The sequence below is a fragment of the Elaeis guineensis genome, chromosome 9 (assembly GCF_000442705.2).
Source record: "Elaeis guineensis isolate ETL-2024a chromosome 9, EG11, whole genome shotgun sequence".
Taxonomy (NCBI): Eukaryota; Viridiplantae; Streptophyta; class Magnoliopsida; order Arecales; family Arecaceae; genus Elaeis; species Elaeis guineensis.
The window spans coordinates 33,490,763-33,510,893 of record NC_026001.2 but is presented as its reverse complement, the minus strand read 5'-3'; the positions used below and the strand labels follow the sequence as shown (position 1 = coordinate 33,510,893).

At 42.8% G+C, this 20,131-nt stretch overlaps 1 protein-coding gene across 1 annotated transcript; it reads right to left on the bottom strand.

Moving 5' to 3' along the window:
* LOC140851487 (uncharacterized) lies at window positions 1-6,899 on the bottom strand. The gene is made up of 2 exons (XM_073243024.1): window positions 6,398-6,899; window positions 1-161 (listed from the first exon to the last, which is right to left on the bottom strand). Exons 1-2 carry the CDS (start codon window positions 6,897-6,899, stop codon window positions 1-3), a joined length of 663 nt encoding a protein of 220 aa, XP_073099125.1.
* Between the last annotated feature and the right edge of the window lie 13,232 nt (window positions 6,900-20,131).

Genomic DNA, 20,131 nt, shown 5'->3' with positions numbered 1-20,131 from the left:
TTACAGTTTCGATGCAGGCTCAAGCTGTTGCTTCAACACAAGCTCCAGCTGCTGCTTCAACATCGAGTTAAGCTGCTGCTTCATGCAAGCTCCAGCTACTGCTTCGACGCAAGCTCCAGTTACTGCTTCAGCACAAGCTCGAGCTGCTGCTTCAACTTCGGCTAAAGAAATCGAGGTACCATCAGTTTCTGAGCCGATCTGACACTGTCAGCTTCGACAGTACTTCTTACTGTGCCATCTGCAAAAGAGGGGATGAGAGAGGGAGCTATCGCAGCAACATCGATAGCTCCACCGACCAAGGAGGTTTGGGCTGAAACAGAGGTTGTGGTCGAACCTGAGCAGTCGGCAGCTGCATCAGTTGCTCCTTCGATAGCAGTTTCTTTGGCACAGTCGAGTTCAAGCTTCCCCTCACTTTCGAATGTGGGACGTCGACAGAAAATTGAGGGAAAGCTCCGATGACTTCGACGGACGATGCGGCATCGGAGGGTCACACGGTTCATTTCAACCTTGTAGTGCCTGGAGATGAGTTGGCTCTGGCCAATTCGGTATTGGCCAAGTGGCTTATCCAAGCTGTAATTCTCCCGACTGATCGAAAGAATCGAAGAAATCGAACAGTGGTTGAGATGTTCTCATCTTTCTACTCGATGATACTCAGGGTAAGCTGCATTACTTTTACTTTTTCTTTTTTGTATCTGATCTGACTCATCATCCGTCTACAGTTGGTCCATGACATGTCTGCTTTGGAAGTCGGCTATGAGAAATTTGATGACTTCCATCGATCGCGAATGAATAAAGTAGCGATCGTCGATGCCGAGAAGGTGGCTGCCCTTGAATAGCTTAAGTCGATAGCTGAGCGGGAGGCCAACCTTCAGCAAGAGATCTCCCGATTGACTGATGATTTGAAATCTTCTAGAGCCGAACTTGAGTCAGCTTGTCAAAATATTTTGGCTCTTAAGTCACGATCAAGAGCAAGAAACACTCCATCCATCAGCTTAGACGAGAACGAGACGGATGTATTGCTGAACTCGAAGCCGAATGTGAATGACATCGGGCCAGTCTGAAAAGGCTGGCACTGGCCGAAGAAGAGTCATCTTCCATATGAGCCGATGCTGAGTTGGCACGAGCCGATATTGAGCTGGCGAAGGTGGAAGCGGAGTCAGTGAGGGAGGCATCGAGTCGAGCAATCGAGGACTTCAAGAATTCAGAAGAATTCAAGGAAGTGATCTTCAAAGGTAGATTCGTCTCTTACTGCACCGGATATGAAGACGGCCGAGACACGGTCAGAAAATTATACCCAAACCTCGACTTGAGCAGCATCATTCCTCTAGGATCGAAAGATGGAGATACTGAAGAAGATGCAGTGTCGGCTGAAGGAAGGACACCGACACCACCACCACCAGAAGTCATCCAAATCCCTGAAGCTTCTCTAGAGCAAAAAGATAAGGACAGCGATAAAGTTTGATCGGTGTAGTTTTGTTTTCTTTTTATAATCAGACACTTGAAATCAGACTTCAATCCAATTTTGCAACCTTTTTATAATGAATAAAAAGAATATTTTTAAGTTAAGATTTTTGTCTGATTGTGCTTGTTTGCATTGCAAATTGTTTAATTACCAAACATTAATCGACGAACTGATCGTTCGATAGAAACTTATAGAATCGCCTGTTAGTTGCGTAGTTCTTTTTGACGTACTTTAAGAATTAGGATAAACGATAATAAGTCGAATACCCTGAGTCCAATGATTAATCAGTTTGTATGTCATGTCGTTTGATAATCGATGGCAAGCCAAATAGCCTTCGACTGGCTGTAGCCAAGTCGGTATAATTCTAATCTGATCGTGATCGTATTGGCATAATGTTTCATTTAGTTAAGACTAAGTCGGTATACTAGTCTTTCAACTATGATTGGCTTTTACAGTGGAAAGTCGAAGTATATTTAATACCGAGAGATGGTCAGTACTATGGCTTTTACAGTGAAAGCCGATATGGTTAATGTCGATTTTTATAGTGAAAAATTGAGGTAAATTCTATGTTGTAGTCGATAGCTCAGCTTTTACAGTGAAAGCTGATATATAGTCGATGGTTGATAGAAATTGAACGAGATTGAAATTCTGAAATTCTATATTTCATTCTAAAATAACATGTACGTGGGCAATTTTATTGATGATACATCTTTAAATTATCGACATTCCATATTTGGAGGATAGCCGACCCTTCAACTGTTTCCAGTCGATATGCATCCGATCTGATTGTTTCGACTATTCTATAAGATCCTTCCCAATTCGGAGATAGCTTTCCTTGGTTCAAAGATTTTGAGACTTCTATTTTCCTAAGGATCAAGTCTACTGACCGAAAGATCTTCAGTTTGACTCTTGCATTATAGTACCAGACTACTCTTTGTCGATATGCAACCATCTAAACTTGAGCTTGTTATCGGACTTCTAAAAGTAGATCCAAATCGACTCTCCGACACTCAGAATTGCTCGGCTCACTGTATTGTTCGATCCTTGTTGATGGCAATCTGATCTCGAGCGAGATCATCATCTCTGTTTCGTAAGCCAAATTGAATAGTGATTCTCTCATCAGTATATGAGGAGTTGTTCAGTATACCCATAAGATCGCATATAGTTCTTCCACCCAGAGATCTTTAGCTTCATTCAGTCGGATCTTGAGTCCATGTAGAATCATTCGGTTGGTTACCTCCATCTTTTCGTTTGATTATGGATGACCAATTGGATGAGTTTGTGCGTAATATAAAATTTTGCACAGAACTCTTTGAAGTTCTGATTGTCGAATTACCGACCATTGTCAGTGATGATGGTGTGTGAGAAATCGAATCTGTATATGATTGATTTCTGAATGAAGTCTTCTATCTTACTTTTGATAATTTATACCAGAGGTTCAGCTTCTACCTATTTGATGAAGTAGTTGATAGCAACCGCAATAAATTTTTTCTGACCAGATATTGGGGTAAAATGACTATGTCAATTCTCCACTGTACGAAGGGTCATGGTGCAACAATTGATGTAAGCTGGCTGGCCGGTTGGTACTGGATATTTGTATATTTCTGACATGGTTCACATCTTCGGACAAGCTCAGCTGCATCTTACTTCATGGTGGGCCAATAATATCCTTATCGCAAGATTTTGTAGGCCAATGATTTGCCCCCCAAATAATTTTTACAAATCTTTTCATGAACTTCTCAGAGTGCATAGTCGACATCTGTTGGTCCCAAATACTTTAGTAAGGGAAGAGAGAACGACCTTTTGTAAAGATGATCATTCATCATAATATATTGAGAGGCCGTCCATCGAAGTCGTTTGACTTCTGAGGATTCATAGAGAGAGTCCCATCAGTCAGGTACTGGATGATCAGATCCATCCAGCTTGGTTCAACAGTGAGTTGTAACACCTCCTCGATCTTGTCGATACTCGATTGTTTGAGACATTCAATGAATATCCGACCCAATGGTTCGAGCATTTTCAATTCTTGGAATGTGAAAGATCTCAAAGTATTTCAAGATTGATATAAGATCCATCATCTTTTGAAGATACTTCATCATGATTGGGTCTCGGGCTTCAAATTCATCTTTGATTTGTCCAGCAATTAATTACGAATCAATGAAGACCTTCAAACTGTCGATGTCAAGTTCTTTGACAATCTTCAAGCCGGCTAAAAGCATTTCATATTCGGCTTGATTATTTGATGCTTTGAAGTTGAACCAAAGGGCGTATTCAGTAACTACCTCTTCGAAATTTATAAAAATGAGACCTGCTCCACTGCCCTGCACATTAGATGCTCCATCAATGTGCAGCACCCAAGTCGACTTTAGGTTGGGTTTGGGAGTCACGGTCTGCTTTATTGTATCATCAGTTTCATTCTCTGGTTTATTGTTGGATACTGTACATTCGACAATGAAGTCGGCTAGAACTTGTGCCTTTATTGATGGACATGGATGATATTGTATGTTGAATTCATCAAATTTTACTGTCTACTTTGCCATTCGATCCGAAGTATCAGGTCAATGCAAGATTGCCTTCAACGGCTGATCGGTCAAGACCACAATCGAGTATGCTTGGAAGTATAGGCGAAGCTGTTGCGATGATATAATCAGAGCATAGATCATCTTCTTCGCTCTTAAATACCTCACTTTGACATTATGTAGCACCTTGCTGGTATAGTAGATCAGTCGTTGGATTTATTTTTCATCTTCTTGGATGAGCACCGAACTAACTGCTTCAGTTGAAGTTACCAAATAGAGATACAGTGTTTCTCTAACCTTTGGTTTTGTGAGCAGAGATGGAAAGGCCAAGTACTTTTTCAAGTCTTCGAAGGACTGTCGGCATTCATCCGATCATGAAAAGTCCTTCGTTTGCTGTAAAATCTTGAAAAAAGACAAACATCTTTCAGCCGACCTAGAAATGAATCGGCTGAGTGCAGCGACTCTTCCTTTGAGTTGCTGTATCTTCTTTTTGGAGCTCGGGTGCTTCATGTTGATGACAACTTTTATTTTCTTAGAATTAGCCTCGATTCTTCATTGTAACACAAAAAATCTAAAAAAATTTTCAAAAGTCACTCCAAATGTACACTTAGTCAGATTCAACTTCATCTGATGTCATCGAAGTGTGCTAAAGCTTCTTCCAGATTCTGAATATGCTCCGAAGCTTGGAGACTTTTCACCAGCATGTCATCCACATATACCTCCATGTTTCATCCGATTTGTGACTTGAAGATCTTATTGACAAGCCGTTGGTAGGTGGCTCTGATATTTTTCAAATTGAAAGGCATCACTTTATAATAGTATATGCTTTTATCGGTTACGAAGGCTGTGTGCTCCTCGTCTTCAGACACCATCCAAATTTGATTGTATCCAGCGAAGGTATCCATGAAGCTTAAAAGTTGATGGCCTAAAGTTGCATCAATCAATTGGCCAATTTTGATAATGGAAAGCTGTCCTTTGGACAAGCTTCATTCAAATCTATGTAGTCGATGCAGATTCTCCATTTTTCATTGGCCTTCCTCACCATTATCACGTTGGCAAGCCAGTCGAGATAAGTAGCTTCCCTGATGAAGCCTGCTGCGAGGAGCTTGTTGACCTCTTCATCAATGACCTTCTATCATTTTTTCTGTCTCACCGGCTTGACATTCGGATTGATGTTGAGTTGGTAAGTTATTACATCTGAAGAAATGCCCGGCTGTCGGTGGCCGACCAAGCAAAAATGTCGGCATTTGCTCTTAGTATATTTATTAATTACCATCGCTCTGGATCAGACAGCTACGATCCAATTTGGACTGTCTTTTTTGGATCTTCTTCTTTTAGTGAGATAGAAACCAGTTGTTTAGCTGGTTCACCCCTCTCTGATTCTCTCTTTGGTCCAACTTGTCGACAGCAGAGAGTATTCAGGTTTATTATTTTGAGTGGAGACTAAGAAGCAACATTGGGTTAACTGTTGGTCTCCACACATTTCTCCAACTCCATTCCTTGTCGGGAATTGGATCAACAAATGGTATGTTAAGACCATCACTCTAATGCATTAAGGCTAGGACATCCGAGCATGGCATTATAGGTCGAAGAAACTCGGACAACCATGAATGTCACAAAAATAGTGCTCTGCAGTGGTTCAGTTTTCGCGGTTAAGGGGAGAGAAATTTTTCCTTCCACAGTCACAGTATTTTCGATAAAATCTATCAATGGCATCGAGACTCTTCTAAGTCGATCAGTCGGTAGTCGGATTTGGGAGAAAGTCGAATAAAAAAGAAAATCAGTCGAACTTTCATTATCTACAAAGATTTTTTTTATATCATAATTTGCTATTATTGCCGAAATAACAACAGCATCATCATAGGGAGTTTGAATTCTCTGAACATCTTCTTCTGAAAAAGTTATTACATCATTGAGTCGTCGTCTTTTCGCCGACTCTTCTTCGGAAGTTGTCCTCCAGTTCGGTCGTCCGGAGATTATTTGATTACTCCTGCAGTCGGCTGATTATTGATAGCCTCCTCAGTTTGTGACTGAGGTCGTTGGTCAGTAGGAAGTTGAGTTAGCTGATCTCTTCGGTAATTTTTGAGGTAGTATCATCGGATCATGGCCTCTATCTCATCCCTGAACTGGATGCATTATTCGGTATCGTGATCGTGATCACGATGGAACCAATAGTACTTCCTCCAATCATGGTTCGTCGAGGGTGCCTTCATCGGTGGGGGGTGCCGTAGGTACTCTACTCCTTCGATCTCCATGAGAATCTACGCACGAAGAGCATAGAGAGGAGTATAGGAGTCATACCTATCGTAGTTCAGCTTCAGACTCCATCGTCAGGGTGAAACTTGCTTATTAGAGGATGGCCAACTTGATTCAGTCGGAGCTCCACCTTTCTTCTATTTCTTCTTTTGACTTTTGCCTTCTGTCTGACGTCGGTCAGAAGCAGTCTCGTCTATGTGGATGTACTTGTACACACGTTCGAGAAGTTCAGCATAGGTCCGAGGGAGAGTTTTATCCAAAGAGTAGGAGAATCTGGATCTCCTCAGACCCCTTTTCATGGCCGATATAGCCATGTCTTCATTGAGGTCCCTGATCTCAAGTATGATCTTGTTGAAACGAGCCACAAAGTCTCTTAAAGTCTCAATCTCTCCTTGTTTGACTGAGAAGAGACTGTCAGATGTTCGTGACGACCTTCGGTTAGTGCTAAAGTGGGCCACGAAAGAATGTTTGAGCTGCTCGAAAGAATCGATGCTTCCTGACTGAAGCTCGAAATACCAGGCCCGAGCAGCTTTCTGAAGTATTGTCGAGAAGCCGATACATAAGAGGGCGTCAGTTGCCTCTTGGATCATCATGAGAGCTTTATAGCTCTCCAAGTGGTCGATTGGATCGATGGAGCTATCGTATGCCTCCACCTGTGGCATCTTGAACCGAGACAGGATCAGCTCGTCCAAGATGTACTGAGAGAGAGGCTGGGTGGTGTGAAAGTCATAGTCACTAGAGGACTTCTAACCTTCCACCTGAAGTTGGGTAAGTTGGTGCTCGATTTCTCGGAACTTGCGTTCATAGTCATCTAACTGCCATTGTCGGGAGACCCCGGGAATGGAACATCCTGACGAGTTTGAAGGAGAAGCAGAAGCTGTCCGGATTGTTTCTCCTTCCTAACACTGTGGAGATGGGAAGGAGAGGGAGAACGTCGCGAGTGGTAGGTGGCACGATGAGAGTGCTGAGAATATGGTCATCTGTCTCGATGAAAATATCGAGACAATCGCTCCAGAGAGGAAGAAGATGATCGCCGTAGAGGACGACGGTTGTGTCTGGAAGGCACTGACTGTACCATCGATTGTTCCACCGGCGGCTGCTGTTGCTGTTGGATTTGCTGCTGTTGGAGGCTTTTGACTGCCTCCATCAAAATATTCATCGCTGCACAAGTGCAACGATCTGGACGTCCATGGTGACCACGGGATGCGAGAAACTAGGCTCTGCTACTGGAGGTGGGGAGGAGGATCTTTCCGATAGGAAGAGTGCCTTGCCAAATCGGTTGAAGTTGGGCTCTGATTTTAGGCATGACTGACTGCAGATTTTTTCTCTTTCTGGTGCATCAATCTTCAATCCCTGTCATCGGTGAAAAGCACCTGTAAAACAGCATCCTCACATATCAGAGTTGTATCCGATGGAGACCCTCCGATGCTTAAGTCAAAGAGAGAATTGGTGAATAGTAGTAGAGTATCGTGAGTAACAAAGCTCTGGGCCCCTTCTTTTATAGGTGAATCTGATGTAACCGTTGAGTACGTAGTCCCGCTTTTTATGGCGCTAAATTATCGGACCATAATTGTGGAGTTAGTGGGTCGTTAATCTCTACTAATTATCATGACACGTAGTCGATAATCGTTCGTAATGATTATAGCATGTTGAGCAGACTGGTCGATTATATGTCGCTAATATTGGTATGTCGGTAGAATGTCCGAGTGACCATTGGCTAGTAGTTCTGATATATCAACGGTTTTAAGTCAGAGATTGTTCAAGTTATCTGCTGTTGATCGATAATAGTCGAATGTCAATCGGTCTGCTGACCATGAGTCGGTATGATTTGTCCAGTCAGCCAAACAGTAGTCAGAGTTGTATGTTCGGTCGATCAGCCTTTGTTGGGTCGAAGTCGGGAGTCGGTTAACTTGAGTCAAGGGTTGATTGATTTATCCCAACAAGAGGATACTTTAGTTGAATATGCAATTTGTTTGGACTTGTGAGGAGAATTTTTGCCTAAAGCCTTTAGATAATACAGAACATAAATAAGGTCTATATTAATGTCCATTCATTCAATCTCTGCTTCATAATTGATAGTACACAAACCTTTTTGGCTACAGGTGCATTTTTAGCTGTTCTATAAAAAGCATTACAACAATGTAGACTCATATAAATCACAGTTTACTTAGAAAGTCCAAACTTGGATAGAATAAGCTCAGGTATCAATCTTATCTGCTGAAGCTTGTAAGATATATTAAAATTGCATCAGCCCACCCACCTTTACTCAAGCGGCAATCATGGTCTGACCAAAAGAGGGAGAAAAATAAGGGTTAAAAAGGAAAAATGCCTATCCTCGATGACCTGATTTAAAATTATGATGTATAATATCCGACTGATAAAACAAAAACTAGTTAATAATACGCTTGCATCCTATATAAAAGTATCGCTAATTCTGCTTCTTTGGCGGAGGTGGTGTTTCTAGAGATTTGGGGGCGGAGGTGGTGTTTCTAAAGTCCCATTCTATCTCATAAATTAGTTTCGCTATTTAAAGACTTGGTGCAAATGTATAAATAAATGTAACTTGTTTGATCTTAGAGAATTCAAAAAAAAAAATCATTGGCTTACTAATAGAATGGGATAACCTCAGTTTATGAGCAAAAGATAAAATTAATTGCTTTTTTAGAATAGCAGCTAATATGAGAGAAGTTACATCTGCTTAGTCCAGAGCTTGGTAAAATAGAAAAGTAACATCGAACCTCAAATTTTTAATAAGCAAAAACAATATCATGCTTTGATTCAGACCACAGGAAACAAGAGAATTTGATTTCACATGCATAGAAAGTGAGAAGGCTCTAATTGAACTGAGAGCTTCCTTCATCAACCAATAAGCTTAGACACGAGAATTGATTTCCTTAAAAGTTCGTTTTGCAGCAATGAAGATTAAAATTAAAAAGTAGATCATGTGCATATAGGACAAGAATTTTAAGAATGAAGAATTTTCAAAGAAAGATTGAACATTGAAGCAAGAATAAGAAGAACAATTGAGGTAGCAAAGTGATTTGTCAAAATCTGTCAAAATGTTCCACTAGCATTGCTGAACCAGATAATAAGGTATCAACGTGATTCTAGAAGCCATCGGAAGCATGCATTTAATCCTATGCAAGCATCACAATATTAGATTTCTATTTTGTTTAGAAAATTTCTTTCACATATTTAGTTGCCCACCATTGATTGAGTCCTGCTATTTGCCTTACGTGGACATTCTCAACCGTCTCAAAGAATTTATGTTAGATACAATCTTGGATAGGTGTCCAACTCTAAAACACTCGAAAGATCCTTAATTTTCATCTTTTAGTGATCAGTGAAGAGTTTGCCCTTTCTGACAAGCTCAATTCAACATATTGACATAGAAAGGAGGCTTTTGTCCTTTAATGCAAGTTTAAAATAACGTCACAAGCAATCATGTTTCTTGCATCTGCAAGCTAGTGTTGACATTTGGACGAGGAACATGTATAATGAAATACCTTGACAAATAATATCCTTCAATATATTCTATCATACAACATTTAAAAGAAATATAATATAATAACATTTAGTTAAAGCTACTGATGCTCTGAAACTATACTCATGGCTTGGGATTTAAAAATGCTTACATGAAAAAAAAGAAATGGCATTATTATGCCAAATTTATGCAAGCTGACAAGATTGTGAATTGCTACAGCTATGCAAAGTTGAAATTTCTAAATATGTTATTAAGGATAACACAACCACCTACATATACAATATATAATAATCTTTTAGGTCAACTACCTGAACATGCAATTTGGATCATGTGGATAGATCATATTACTTCATATCTAGTTTTGTGCTCAAAGTGGCTTGAAAAATACAATCAATTCATTGAGCTATGCCTACGTATACATACTATGACTTGCTGAACCTAAATAGCACCATTCCATAAGAATAGGATTAAGAGTACAATGTCAAGGCACATTTTGCATTGGCATGGCACAGCATATTTTGTTTTGACACGGCATGGCACGGGCCTCGACCTTAGCATATTTTTAAACATATCCTCGTGATAATTATTCACTTTGCATTTCTATTTTATATCATATAGATTTTGCATGTACCAATAAGAATGTTCGAGATCCCATGACATGCAAAAACATTTAGAGTTTACCATATGGCATGCATTTGGCAATCAAAATAAATGACTTAGGACAGCCAGTATAAAATAATGCATCTAAGTTTTCTAACTTTCATGGAACAATTGCTTGAATGGGTGATTTGGTACCACTAAACTATCTAGATTGGAGGACCATGGTAGATGAGAAGAAGGATCATATGTGAAAAATAGTTCTGGTATTAAAATGCCTCATATCTTACAAACTAAATGTATTGATATTTTTTGTTCGTATAATACTTGTCTACTCAATGCGTTACAGAGTAAATGTGACATCAACCCATTTTTTTATGATTGGGTTATAAAGTCACTTTCACGAAAATGGAAGGATTGGAAAGCCCATCTCAAAGCTAATTTTATGATCCATCTTTATCTGCTACCCCACACACGAGAGATTCATTCCCAAATAATATGAAGTTCTGGTGTCATTTGAAATAGCAATGAAGCAAAAGTAAGATGCATAGCTTATTTCCACAATTTCATCCTCAAAAACAAAAATATATAATTTAAATGTTTAAATATATATAGCTATTAAATTTTTTTTTTTACCATCTTAGAACTGTAGTGCTGAAAATAAATCTAGTCACGAAAAGCAAGAGTTTAATTGTACAGAGGTACAAAAAGCTTTGCAACCATCAGCGATGAATAGGTAAATATATAATCTCCTTCTCCATAAATAAAAATATATTTCAAATATTAATTTATTTATTAATAAATTCATACCTTATTATTAAGAATTCCATGATTGCAGGCTTCAAAGTCAATTGATGGTAGGCTATTTACACAAGCGAAGCTTTTCATTCTTACTCATCAATATAAAGATAAGACTCCTATAAATGATGCAGCTGCACAAATAATTATCTGTCTAACAATTTAACTATCTATTTCTTTATTTTAAATTTTAATTATTATCTATAATAATCTAAATTGGTGATTTTCTATTTCAAGATGAACTACGTGAGGCTGCTACCAAAATCTTAAGTTAATAAAAAAAGATGCCGCTCCTGATGATCTATATGCAACAATCATGGGACAAGAGAAAAATGGATATATTCAAATGGTAGGATTGAATCCCTCGTCTGAGAACTATTGAGACAAGAAAAGAAACCATGCTGAGACCATAAAAAGGATGACTGAAACCATCGAGAAGGTCCATGCTTTGAAGCAAAAGCTACAAGTATATCGGCAAGGGAAGGAAGAACTATAAGAAAAATATACAGATATACAAAAAAAATACATGGATATAGAGCAGAAATACTTAGAGATGCAAGCTCAGCCTTTTTCTCTCGTATAGATTAACAAAAACTATGCAATCAAGCACCCATAGGGCATAGAATTGATCACTTATGTGTGCCCCCTTACATAATAGACAGGTAGTCCTTTTAAATTTTGCATAAAAATTTTTGATGTAATTTAGAATTAGTAACATTTGACTTAATTCTTTGATTATTTCATGTAGCCAATTGATGCATCTAGTGATCATGATGGTTCACCAATACATCCTCTCGGCTCGACAACATCAAGTCATGTTGCTCCAAGTCATTAGGTAATATTTTTAAACTTATAATAATTTATTTATATTATTTATTACTTCATATTTCAATCCTCACCAACTATTACATATTCGACTTTTTATTTGTTTATCATGCATCACCCACTAGAGCCATATATACATATATATATAAATCTTTCTTTGTTTCATTTTTATCTTATAGATAACAGGTCAGGAAGCATATAAACTAATGGTATACCTTAAACTATCTGATAGTTATACTATAATAAAAATTAATAATAATATTTTCATATTACAGAAAAATATAGCAAAAAGGATAAAGTTACAGCATGCTTCTTCTTTAAAGATAAATGAATCTTATTTTACATAATTTATCTTGCAAATTTACTATTCAAATTTTTTTTTGATATTTTATATTATTACATATAAATTTCTATCGACTCACCTTAATGTTGCAGTAGGAACTCTTTTCAATAAGGACCCCAATAAAGTTGTATGCTCGTTGTAGGATGTGTTATTTTATTATATATTAATGAACATCCAATATATATTTCAAGCAGGTTCCATGCAGGTTAAATACTAAACTTGATTTTAGCCAAAAAGGCCGAGAAGGTATTTAAGCGTTCAAAATTACCATCACTCGAAGGTGTTTCTTAGTTTGGTGTTTTTTTTTTGATTTTTTTTTTTGATTTTGATGTTGGTTTCAACTTATTTCTGGAAAAAGGTGTTTGTTTAAAAAACATCATTTTGAATGGCATTTTTAAGAGATAAAATACCATTCCAAATGGTACTTTTAGTGCCAACTTGGCTGTCCATGCTGGAATATATATATTTTTAAAAAAGATAAAAATATCATTCTAAATGACGCTTACAGAAACACCTTTCAAGATGGTGCTTCTAAAAACATTATAGCAAATGGCATTTTTAAAAGCACTAAAAGTGTCATTCTGAATGGCATTTATATAAGTGCCATCCTGAATGGTGCTTTTAAAGTGCCATTTCAAATTGTATTTCTTGATTAGGATTTCCACAAGTTGATCTAATTCCACAAGATTTTGATTATTTTAAAAATGGTCATGTATGCTTAGACCTCCTCTGTTTAAGTATCATAACAATTACACTAAAAGAAAATTAGTATCTTTGTCTCTTTTGTAAATACTATTTCAGTTTTGTCATTATTACTTTTTATATATAAAGATATTGATGACAATATGGATAAATATATAGATAATTTGATATGCAATAGGCTTTATCCCACATTAAAAGTGACCATAAAATGCCATTAATTCCAATAATTACTTCTCATAAAGCTTGAGATAAAATGTATGGGCCTAGCTTAAAACACTGATATGACCATAAACTTTTTCAACATGTTATTACAAGTATGATAAGATTGCTAATGCCTATAGATACTGCTCAAACCAAGTATGAGATTTCACTATGCCCCTTATAACCATATGCCGAAGACTTTGGTAAAATTTCGAAAGTATCTCCCTTATAAATAAGACAACCAATACCATAGTAAAATACCTATTATGACACATCCATATTTTTGTTTCCAAACTCCAATAGATATGTTCAACATTCACAAGATCTACAAAGTGGCAATCAAGCTAAGGTGTAGCAGGCATAGGATAATACAAATATATATAATAAAACTAGTTAATTATATAAACTAGTGTACTCAAACAACTGACTAAACTAAACTATGATAATGCAACCTATGTACCACGAGACCATGGTCCCCCCTTGGTCGCTTTGATCTTCTTTGAAAGGTCATCCAAGGCTGTTAGGAGTCCCTCCGAATCACATACAATACACCCTTTCCTACATCAATAGTAGGGTCTACCACATCAATGTGGGTGCGAGCTAAACCTCGCCCTTGCCCTTGCCCTTGCCCTCGACCTCTACGCATAGGTGGCCTACCCTCTGCCACAGTAAAGCCAACATCTGGCTCTGGATCATCATGATGCTCATATATATGCAACAATATGTGATCTGGTGTCATTGATGAATATGCCAAAGATAGATCAAACTGGCCCAACAATAGAGCAGTATCCATCTGCTCAGTGAAAGATAGCATCGTTGATGATGGACGATCCCAACTACTCGTATCATGCTACATCTCAGGGATATGTGGGGAGCCCTCATGCCGCATCTCTAAAAAATATGGTGATGCCATCGGAATATATGGTGATGCCATAGGTGACCCAATATGATAAATAGAGATATCATCAGCTTATCCAATATCTTGATATGTATGTCTGATAATGTTATTCAATTGGCCTAATATGACTAATTGCTTTGATTCATCGTTAGCAATGATGGCATGTTGCGTGAAAATCATTATCTCATCCAAACACTTCATCTATATAAATCATACAACATGATTAACAATTGAAAGTAATATGCAAACTTGATAAATTAAAATTCAATATGATATTGACATAAGGCATAATTTTCATGGCCTTACCAAAATGCGCATAATGAAACCCTCATCCTCATACCATGAAAATTCATACTGAGGCTGCCTATTGACCCATACTATAATGCTAAGAAACTAAGCCATGTAGTTCTTAGTATATGGACGGCCTCCAAATATGTGATCACCATGAACAATATGATCTTGCCGTACATTCCAAATGATGATATGCTTAGCATGCTTGATACGTCAATCAACATGGGCTCTCCCTCGCTAATCAACATGATGAAGTCTCTGGCTGGTATCAAACTGCTCTGGCATGCCCTAAATCCAGCCAAATTATCTGGAAGGTACCACTCCATCATATCAAAGCAAATAAGGGGCATCTTAGCAAGCCATATATCATATCCATCTGTGCACATCTATGGTAATATGGATAATATCTCATTTGTATATAGCTCCCACAAAAACTGATTGTTGGTGCAAAAATCCACTTGCACCGGAGAAGCTGGAGTCGGGGAAGTCGCGGTCGCCGCCGGGACCTGCAAGGGAAGTCTAAACCGGAGGTGGGGTTGCTCCGACAAGACCCTCCGACGCTCAAGTCAGTTCTCTGTCTCAACAAGAATGGAGCGCTCGAACGGAGAATTTAGCAGAGTTTTGAGATAAGAAATGAGCTTATAGAATAACGTATCTGGGTCCCCCTTTTTATAGGCGGAGGAAGTAACGGATTGATGGCGACGTTTGTAACCGTCTGGTAGTGGGCCGCCCATAGTCAGGATAAATTTATTGCGAAGGGTAGTGGAGCGGAATCGTGGCTATCACTGGGGCGTGCCACGTGGAGTCTGTCGCGTGAAGTGGGGCAGTGTTTGTTGTCGTGACTTGCCAGCGGATGGGAGAATCGCTCGGTATCCATTGCAGGAGGTGGAGCAGGATCGCGGCCGTTTATCGTAGCCTGTCAGGTAGTAATGGAGCCGCGTGGGATCCGTCGTAGGGAGTGGAGCGGTGCTGCGATCGTTACTGCGGCCTGTCAGGGAGTGGTGGAGCTGCACGGAATCCGCCGCAGGAAGTGCAGCAGAATCGCGGCCATGATTGTGGCCGGAGAGTGCAGATCTGTCGGCTGAAGTTCGGCTGTGGTCGGAGTCTGACCCCACGTAGGGGTCCGGGCGGAGTCAACTTGAAGTTGGAGTTATCGGCAGAGTCCGGTTCCCGTAGGAGTCCGACGGAGCAGTTGACGTTGAGGACGGAGCCCGACTCCCGTAGGAGTCCGGGCGGAGTCTACTTGCTGTTGAAGTTGTTGGCGGAGTCCGGCTCCCGTAGGAGTCCGGACGCAGTCTGTCTTGTAGCCGTTGGAGTCGAGGACGAAGCCCGGCTCCCGTAGGAGTCCGGGCGGAGTCTTCCTGCAATCAAAGTTAAAGGCGAAGTCCGACTCCCGTAGGAGTCCGGACGGGGCTTACCAGCAATTGACGTTAAGGACTGAGCCCGGCTCCCGTAGGAGTCCGGGCGGAGTCAACTTGAGGTCAGAGTTGTCGGCAGAGTCCGGCTCCCGTAGGAGTCCGGACGAAGTCTGTCTGCAGCCGTTGGAGTCGAGAGCGAAGCTCGGCTCCCGTAGGAGTCCGGGCGGAGTCTTCCTGCAATCAAAGTTAAAGGCAAAGTCTGGCTCCCGTAGGAGTCCGGACGGGGCTTACCAGCAGTTGATGTTGAGGACTGAGCCCGGCTCCCATAGGAGTCCGGGCGGAGTCAACTTGAGGTCGGAGTTGTCAGCGGAGTCCGGCTCCCGTAGGAGTCCGGACGAAGTCTGTCTGCAGCCGTTGGAGTCGAGAGCGAAGCCCGGCTCCCGTAGGAGTCCGGGCGGGGTCTTCCTACAACTAAAGTTAAAGGCAAAGTCCGGCTCCCGTAGAAGTCCGGATGGGGCTTACTAGCAGTCGACGTTGAGGACTGAGCCCGGCTCCCGTAGGAGTCCGGGCGGAGTCAACTTGAGGTCGGAGTTGTTGGCGGAGTCTGGCTCCCATAGGAGTCCGGACGAAGTCTGTCTGCAGCCGTTGGAGTCAAGGACGAAGCCCGGCTCCCGTAGGAGTCCGGGCGGAGTCTTCCTGCAACTAAAGTTAAAGGTGAAGTCCGGCTCCCGTAGAAGTCCGGACGAGGCTTACCAGCAGTCGTTGTTGAGGACGGAGCCCGGCTCCCGTAGGAGTCCGGGCGGAGTCTACTTGCGGTTGAAGTTGTTGGCGGAGTCCGGCTCCCGTAGGAGTCCGACGGAGTTATCCTGTAGTCGATGTCGATGATGAAGCCCGGCTCCCGTAGGAGTCCGGGCGGAGTCTTCCTGCAATCAAAGTTAAAGGGGAGGTCCGGCTCCCGTAGGAGTTGTCCGGATGAGATTTACCAGCGGTCGATGTTGAGGACGGAGCCCGGCTCCCGTAAGAGTCCGGGCGGAGTCTACTTGCTGTTGAAGTTGTTGGCGGAGTCCGGCTCCCGTAGGAGTCTGGACGCAGTCTGTCTTGTAGCCGTTGGAGTCGAGGACGAAGCCCGGCTCCCGTAGGAGTCCGGGCGGAGTCTTCCTTTGAGGTCGGCATCGTGGGCGGAATCGTTGATTCTGTTGAGGACTTCGGCTGTGGGTATTTTATACCCAACAGGGGATATTTTATACCCAACACCAGTCCCCCTACTTTCGAGTTTGAATTTCGAACGAAGGAAGTACAGAGAGATGGGCACAGCCGAAGCCGTCCCTTCGAATCCCGCGCACTGCCACCCCCAGATATTTTGGCCTTTAATGTGTGTACGTCAGAGCCCATTTTTCGGTGAAGGTGACCTGAAGAGTCTTTTCGGAACCCCCGTCGGAACGCGATCCCAAGCGTCGTGCTACGGAAATTTGTGAACGGTCAATCCTCAATAGCGGTGAGGGGGACATGCGGGACACGTGGCACGCACCAATTAGCCCAGGAACACCCGTCGTCATAACTGCGCTAGGATCCGTCGGCTATTTAAACCCCCTAATCTCCCTTCGTGACTTCATCCTGTCGATAGGACGGTACCTTTCTTTCGCCTGAGAGCCTAGCTACTCAGCTACTTCCCTCGCTCCAGTCCTTGCCTTCTTCAGCCCCCAATTCTTCTCTGAGGGTTCCCACACCATGTCCTCTACCCCGGAGGCCATTCTTGAAGGGATGTCTAGGGCTTGAAGGCGAGGAGGAGAACGGCGGTCGGTGAGGATCTCCGTCGTTTTAAAGGGGGCTCAGGGAAGGATTCCTTCAACAACAGGGGTTTAATAACGGGGGCCGTCGGTAAAGTTATTCTGCCCGAGAATTTCGGAGTAGCAAGGCGGGATGATACCGGTCAAGAGGGCAGAGCTGTCGTCACAAGCTGTGGCGGGATCCTTGATGCCGTCGGGGCCGAGGGACCAGAAGCGGTCGGCGTCGACGGTGGGGCAGCAAAATCTGTTGCGGAGACGGTGGAAGTAGCACATGCCGACCTTGCCGGAGCATTTTGGGTGGCGGCTGTCGTGGAGCATTCGGAGATGGAGCATGTTTCTGGCGTCACCGCTGCCTCCAAGGTGACTCCGGCTCTTCTTGAAACAGGTCTTCATCACTGCTGCTGTTGCCCTTATCACCCCCGAGAATCTATCCCACCCTTTTCCCCCTAGGGTTGGGACTTTGGAGATGGAGCGAAGCGAGGCGAGGCGAGAGCCGATAGGTCCGTTACACGCACTGGAGAACGCGGCTGAGAAGGACAGAGACGGGGAGAGGAGTTTGCAGCTGGGAGCGGCCTCCGGTAATTCTTCCTGAACCGTGTTCGTGAGGCTTGCAATGATGTATATCTCTCTTTTTTTTTTTTTTCTTGACCCACCGGGTCTTGTAACGTATATCTTGTTAAATGAAAAGGAGATTTTGCTACCTTGTCTGCATCTTGCATCGAATAGTTGTTTGTCGAGCTTCTTCATTTTCCTTTCCTCTTTCTTCCTCCTTTTCTTCTCTTTTTTCTTTTTTTTTTTTTTTTTTTTTTTACGTCGTCCTAAGGTCATCGGCGACTCCTTTTGTCCGTGTAGGGTTGTTATCTGCCGAGCTCCTTTTCGACTTTTATGCCGTTCGAAGATATCCGTTGTCATTTTTTCGTCAATGGCTGCAGGTTCGCTTGGGGCCATTCAGGCCCGGGGTCCCTCCTAGGGCTTGAATTCGTGGATCCGAGCTTCAGTTGCCCTCGGGCGCTGTTTGTTTTCCAATCATCACTGTTGCGATCCATTACCTTCCTTTATTGCTTGGAGTTTTTTCTTCGCTGAAGTGAGGCTAAGTTCGGCTCCCGTGGGAGTCCGGACGGAGAATCCCTCTTGAAGTTGGAGTTGTGGGCGGAGCCCGGCTCTCGTAGGGTCCGGCGGAGCCTTCCTTGGCATCGAGGATGAAGCCCGGCTCCCGTAGGAGTCCGGGCGAAGTCTTCCTGCAATCAAAGTTAAAGGCAAAGTCCGGCTCCCGTAGGAGTCCGGACAAGGTTTATCGGCAGTTGCTGTTGTCAGCGGAGACCGGCTCCCGTAGGAGTCCGGGCGGGGTTGTCCTGTAGTTGATGTCGGCGATGGAGCCTGGCTCCCGTAGGAGTCCGGGCTGGGCTTACCATCGGTCAAGTTGCTTAAATTAGGGCAAGGTTTTCCTCTTGGGGGGCGCATATGGGCGTTGCAGGGCCTTCCCCCATCCGATCTAAAAGGACCGGGCCTTCGACTTTGCTCAAGTTAGGGCGAGGTTCTCCTCCTGTCCCTAACAGGGCTGTGGGGTACATATGGGCGTTGTAAGGCCTCTCCCCCCATCCGGTCTAAATAGAACCGGGCCTTCGACTTTGCTCAAGTTAGGGCGAGGTTCTCCTCCTGTCCCTAACAGGGCTGTGGGGGCACATATGGGCGTTGTAAGGCCTCTCCCCCCATCCGATCTAAATGAAATCGGGCCTTCGACTTTGCTCAAGTTAGGGCGAGGTTCTCCTCCTGTCCCTAACAGGGCTGTGGGGGCACATATGGGCGTTGTAAGGCCTCTCCCCCCATCCGGTCTAAATAGAACCGGGCCTTCGACTTTGCTCAAGTTAGGACGAGGTTCTCCTCCTGTCCCTAACAGGGCTGTGGGGGCACATATGGGCGTTGTAAGGCCTCTCCCCCCATCTGGTCTAAATGAAACCGGACCTTCGACTTTGCTCAAGTTAGGGCGAGGTTCTCCTCCTGTCCCTAACAGGGCTGTGGGGGCACATATGGGCGTTGTAAGGCCTCTCCCCCATCCGGTCTAAATAGAATCGGGCCTTCGACTTTATGAGGTTGTCCTTTTGTTTTTGATACAGTTTGTTTGAATTATCCAAAGACACGTGGATATGCGGTTTTCGATTAAAACGAAGTCACTGGTAGTACATCCGTAAGTTTTCTGAGCTCCACGACCGTGGGAGGTCAGCCCCTCCGAGCTCCTTAAGATAATAAGTTCCGGGCCGGACTACTTCTTTGACTTCATAAGGTCCCTCCCAGTTTGGAGCGAGTTTCCCCCGGTCCTGAGGTTGCGAGACAGCAGCTCATCGAAGCACTAGATCTCCTGCTTTAAAGGCTTTGTTCTTGACCCGGGTGTTGTAATATCGAGCAACTTTCTGTCTGTAAGCCGCCATTCGAACCTGAGCAATCTCCCGTCTTTCTTCCAGCAGGTCGAGGTTGGCTCTAAGACTTTGCAAATTTTGGTGTTCGTCGAATGCCACGACTCGTGCCGACGGGAGTTTAAGCTCGATCGGGATGACGGCTTCCATTCCGAAGGCTAAAGCAAAGGGGGTTTCCCCCGTAGGTAACCTCTGGGTA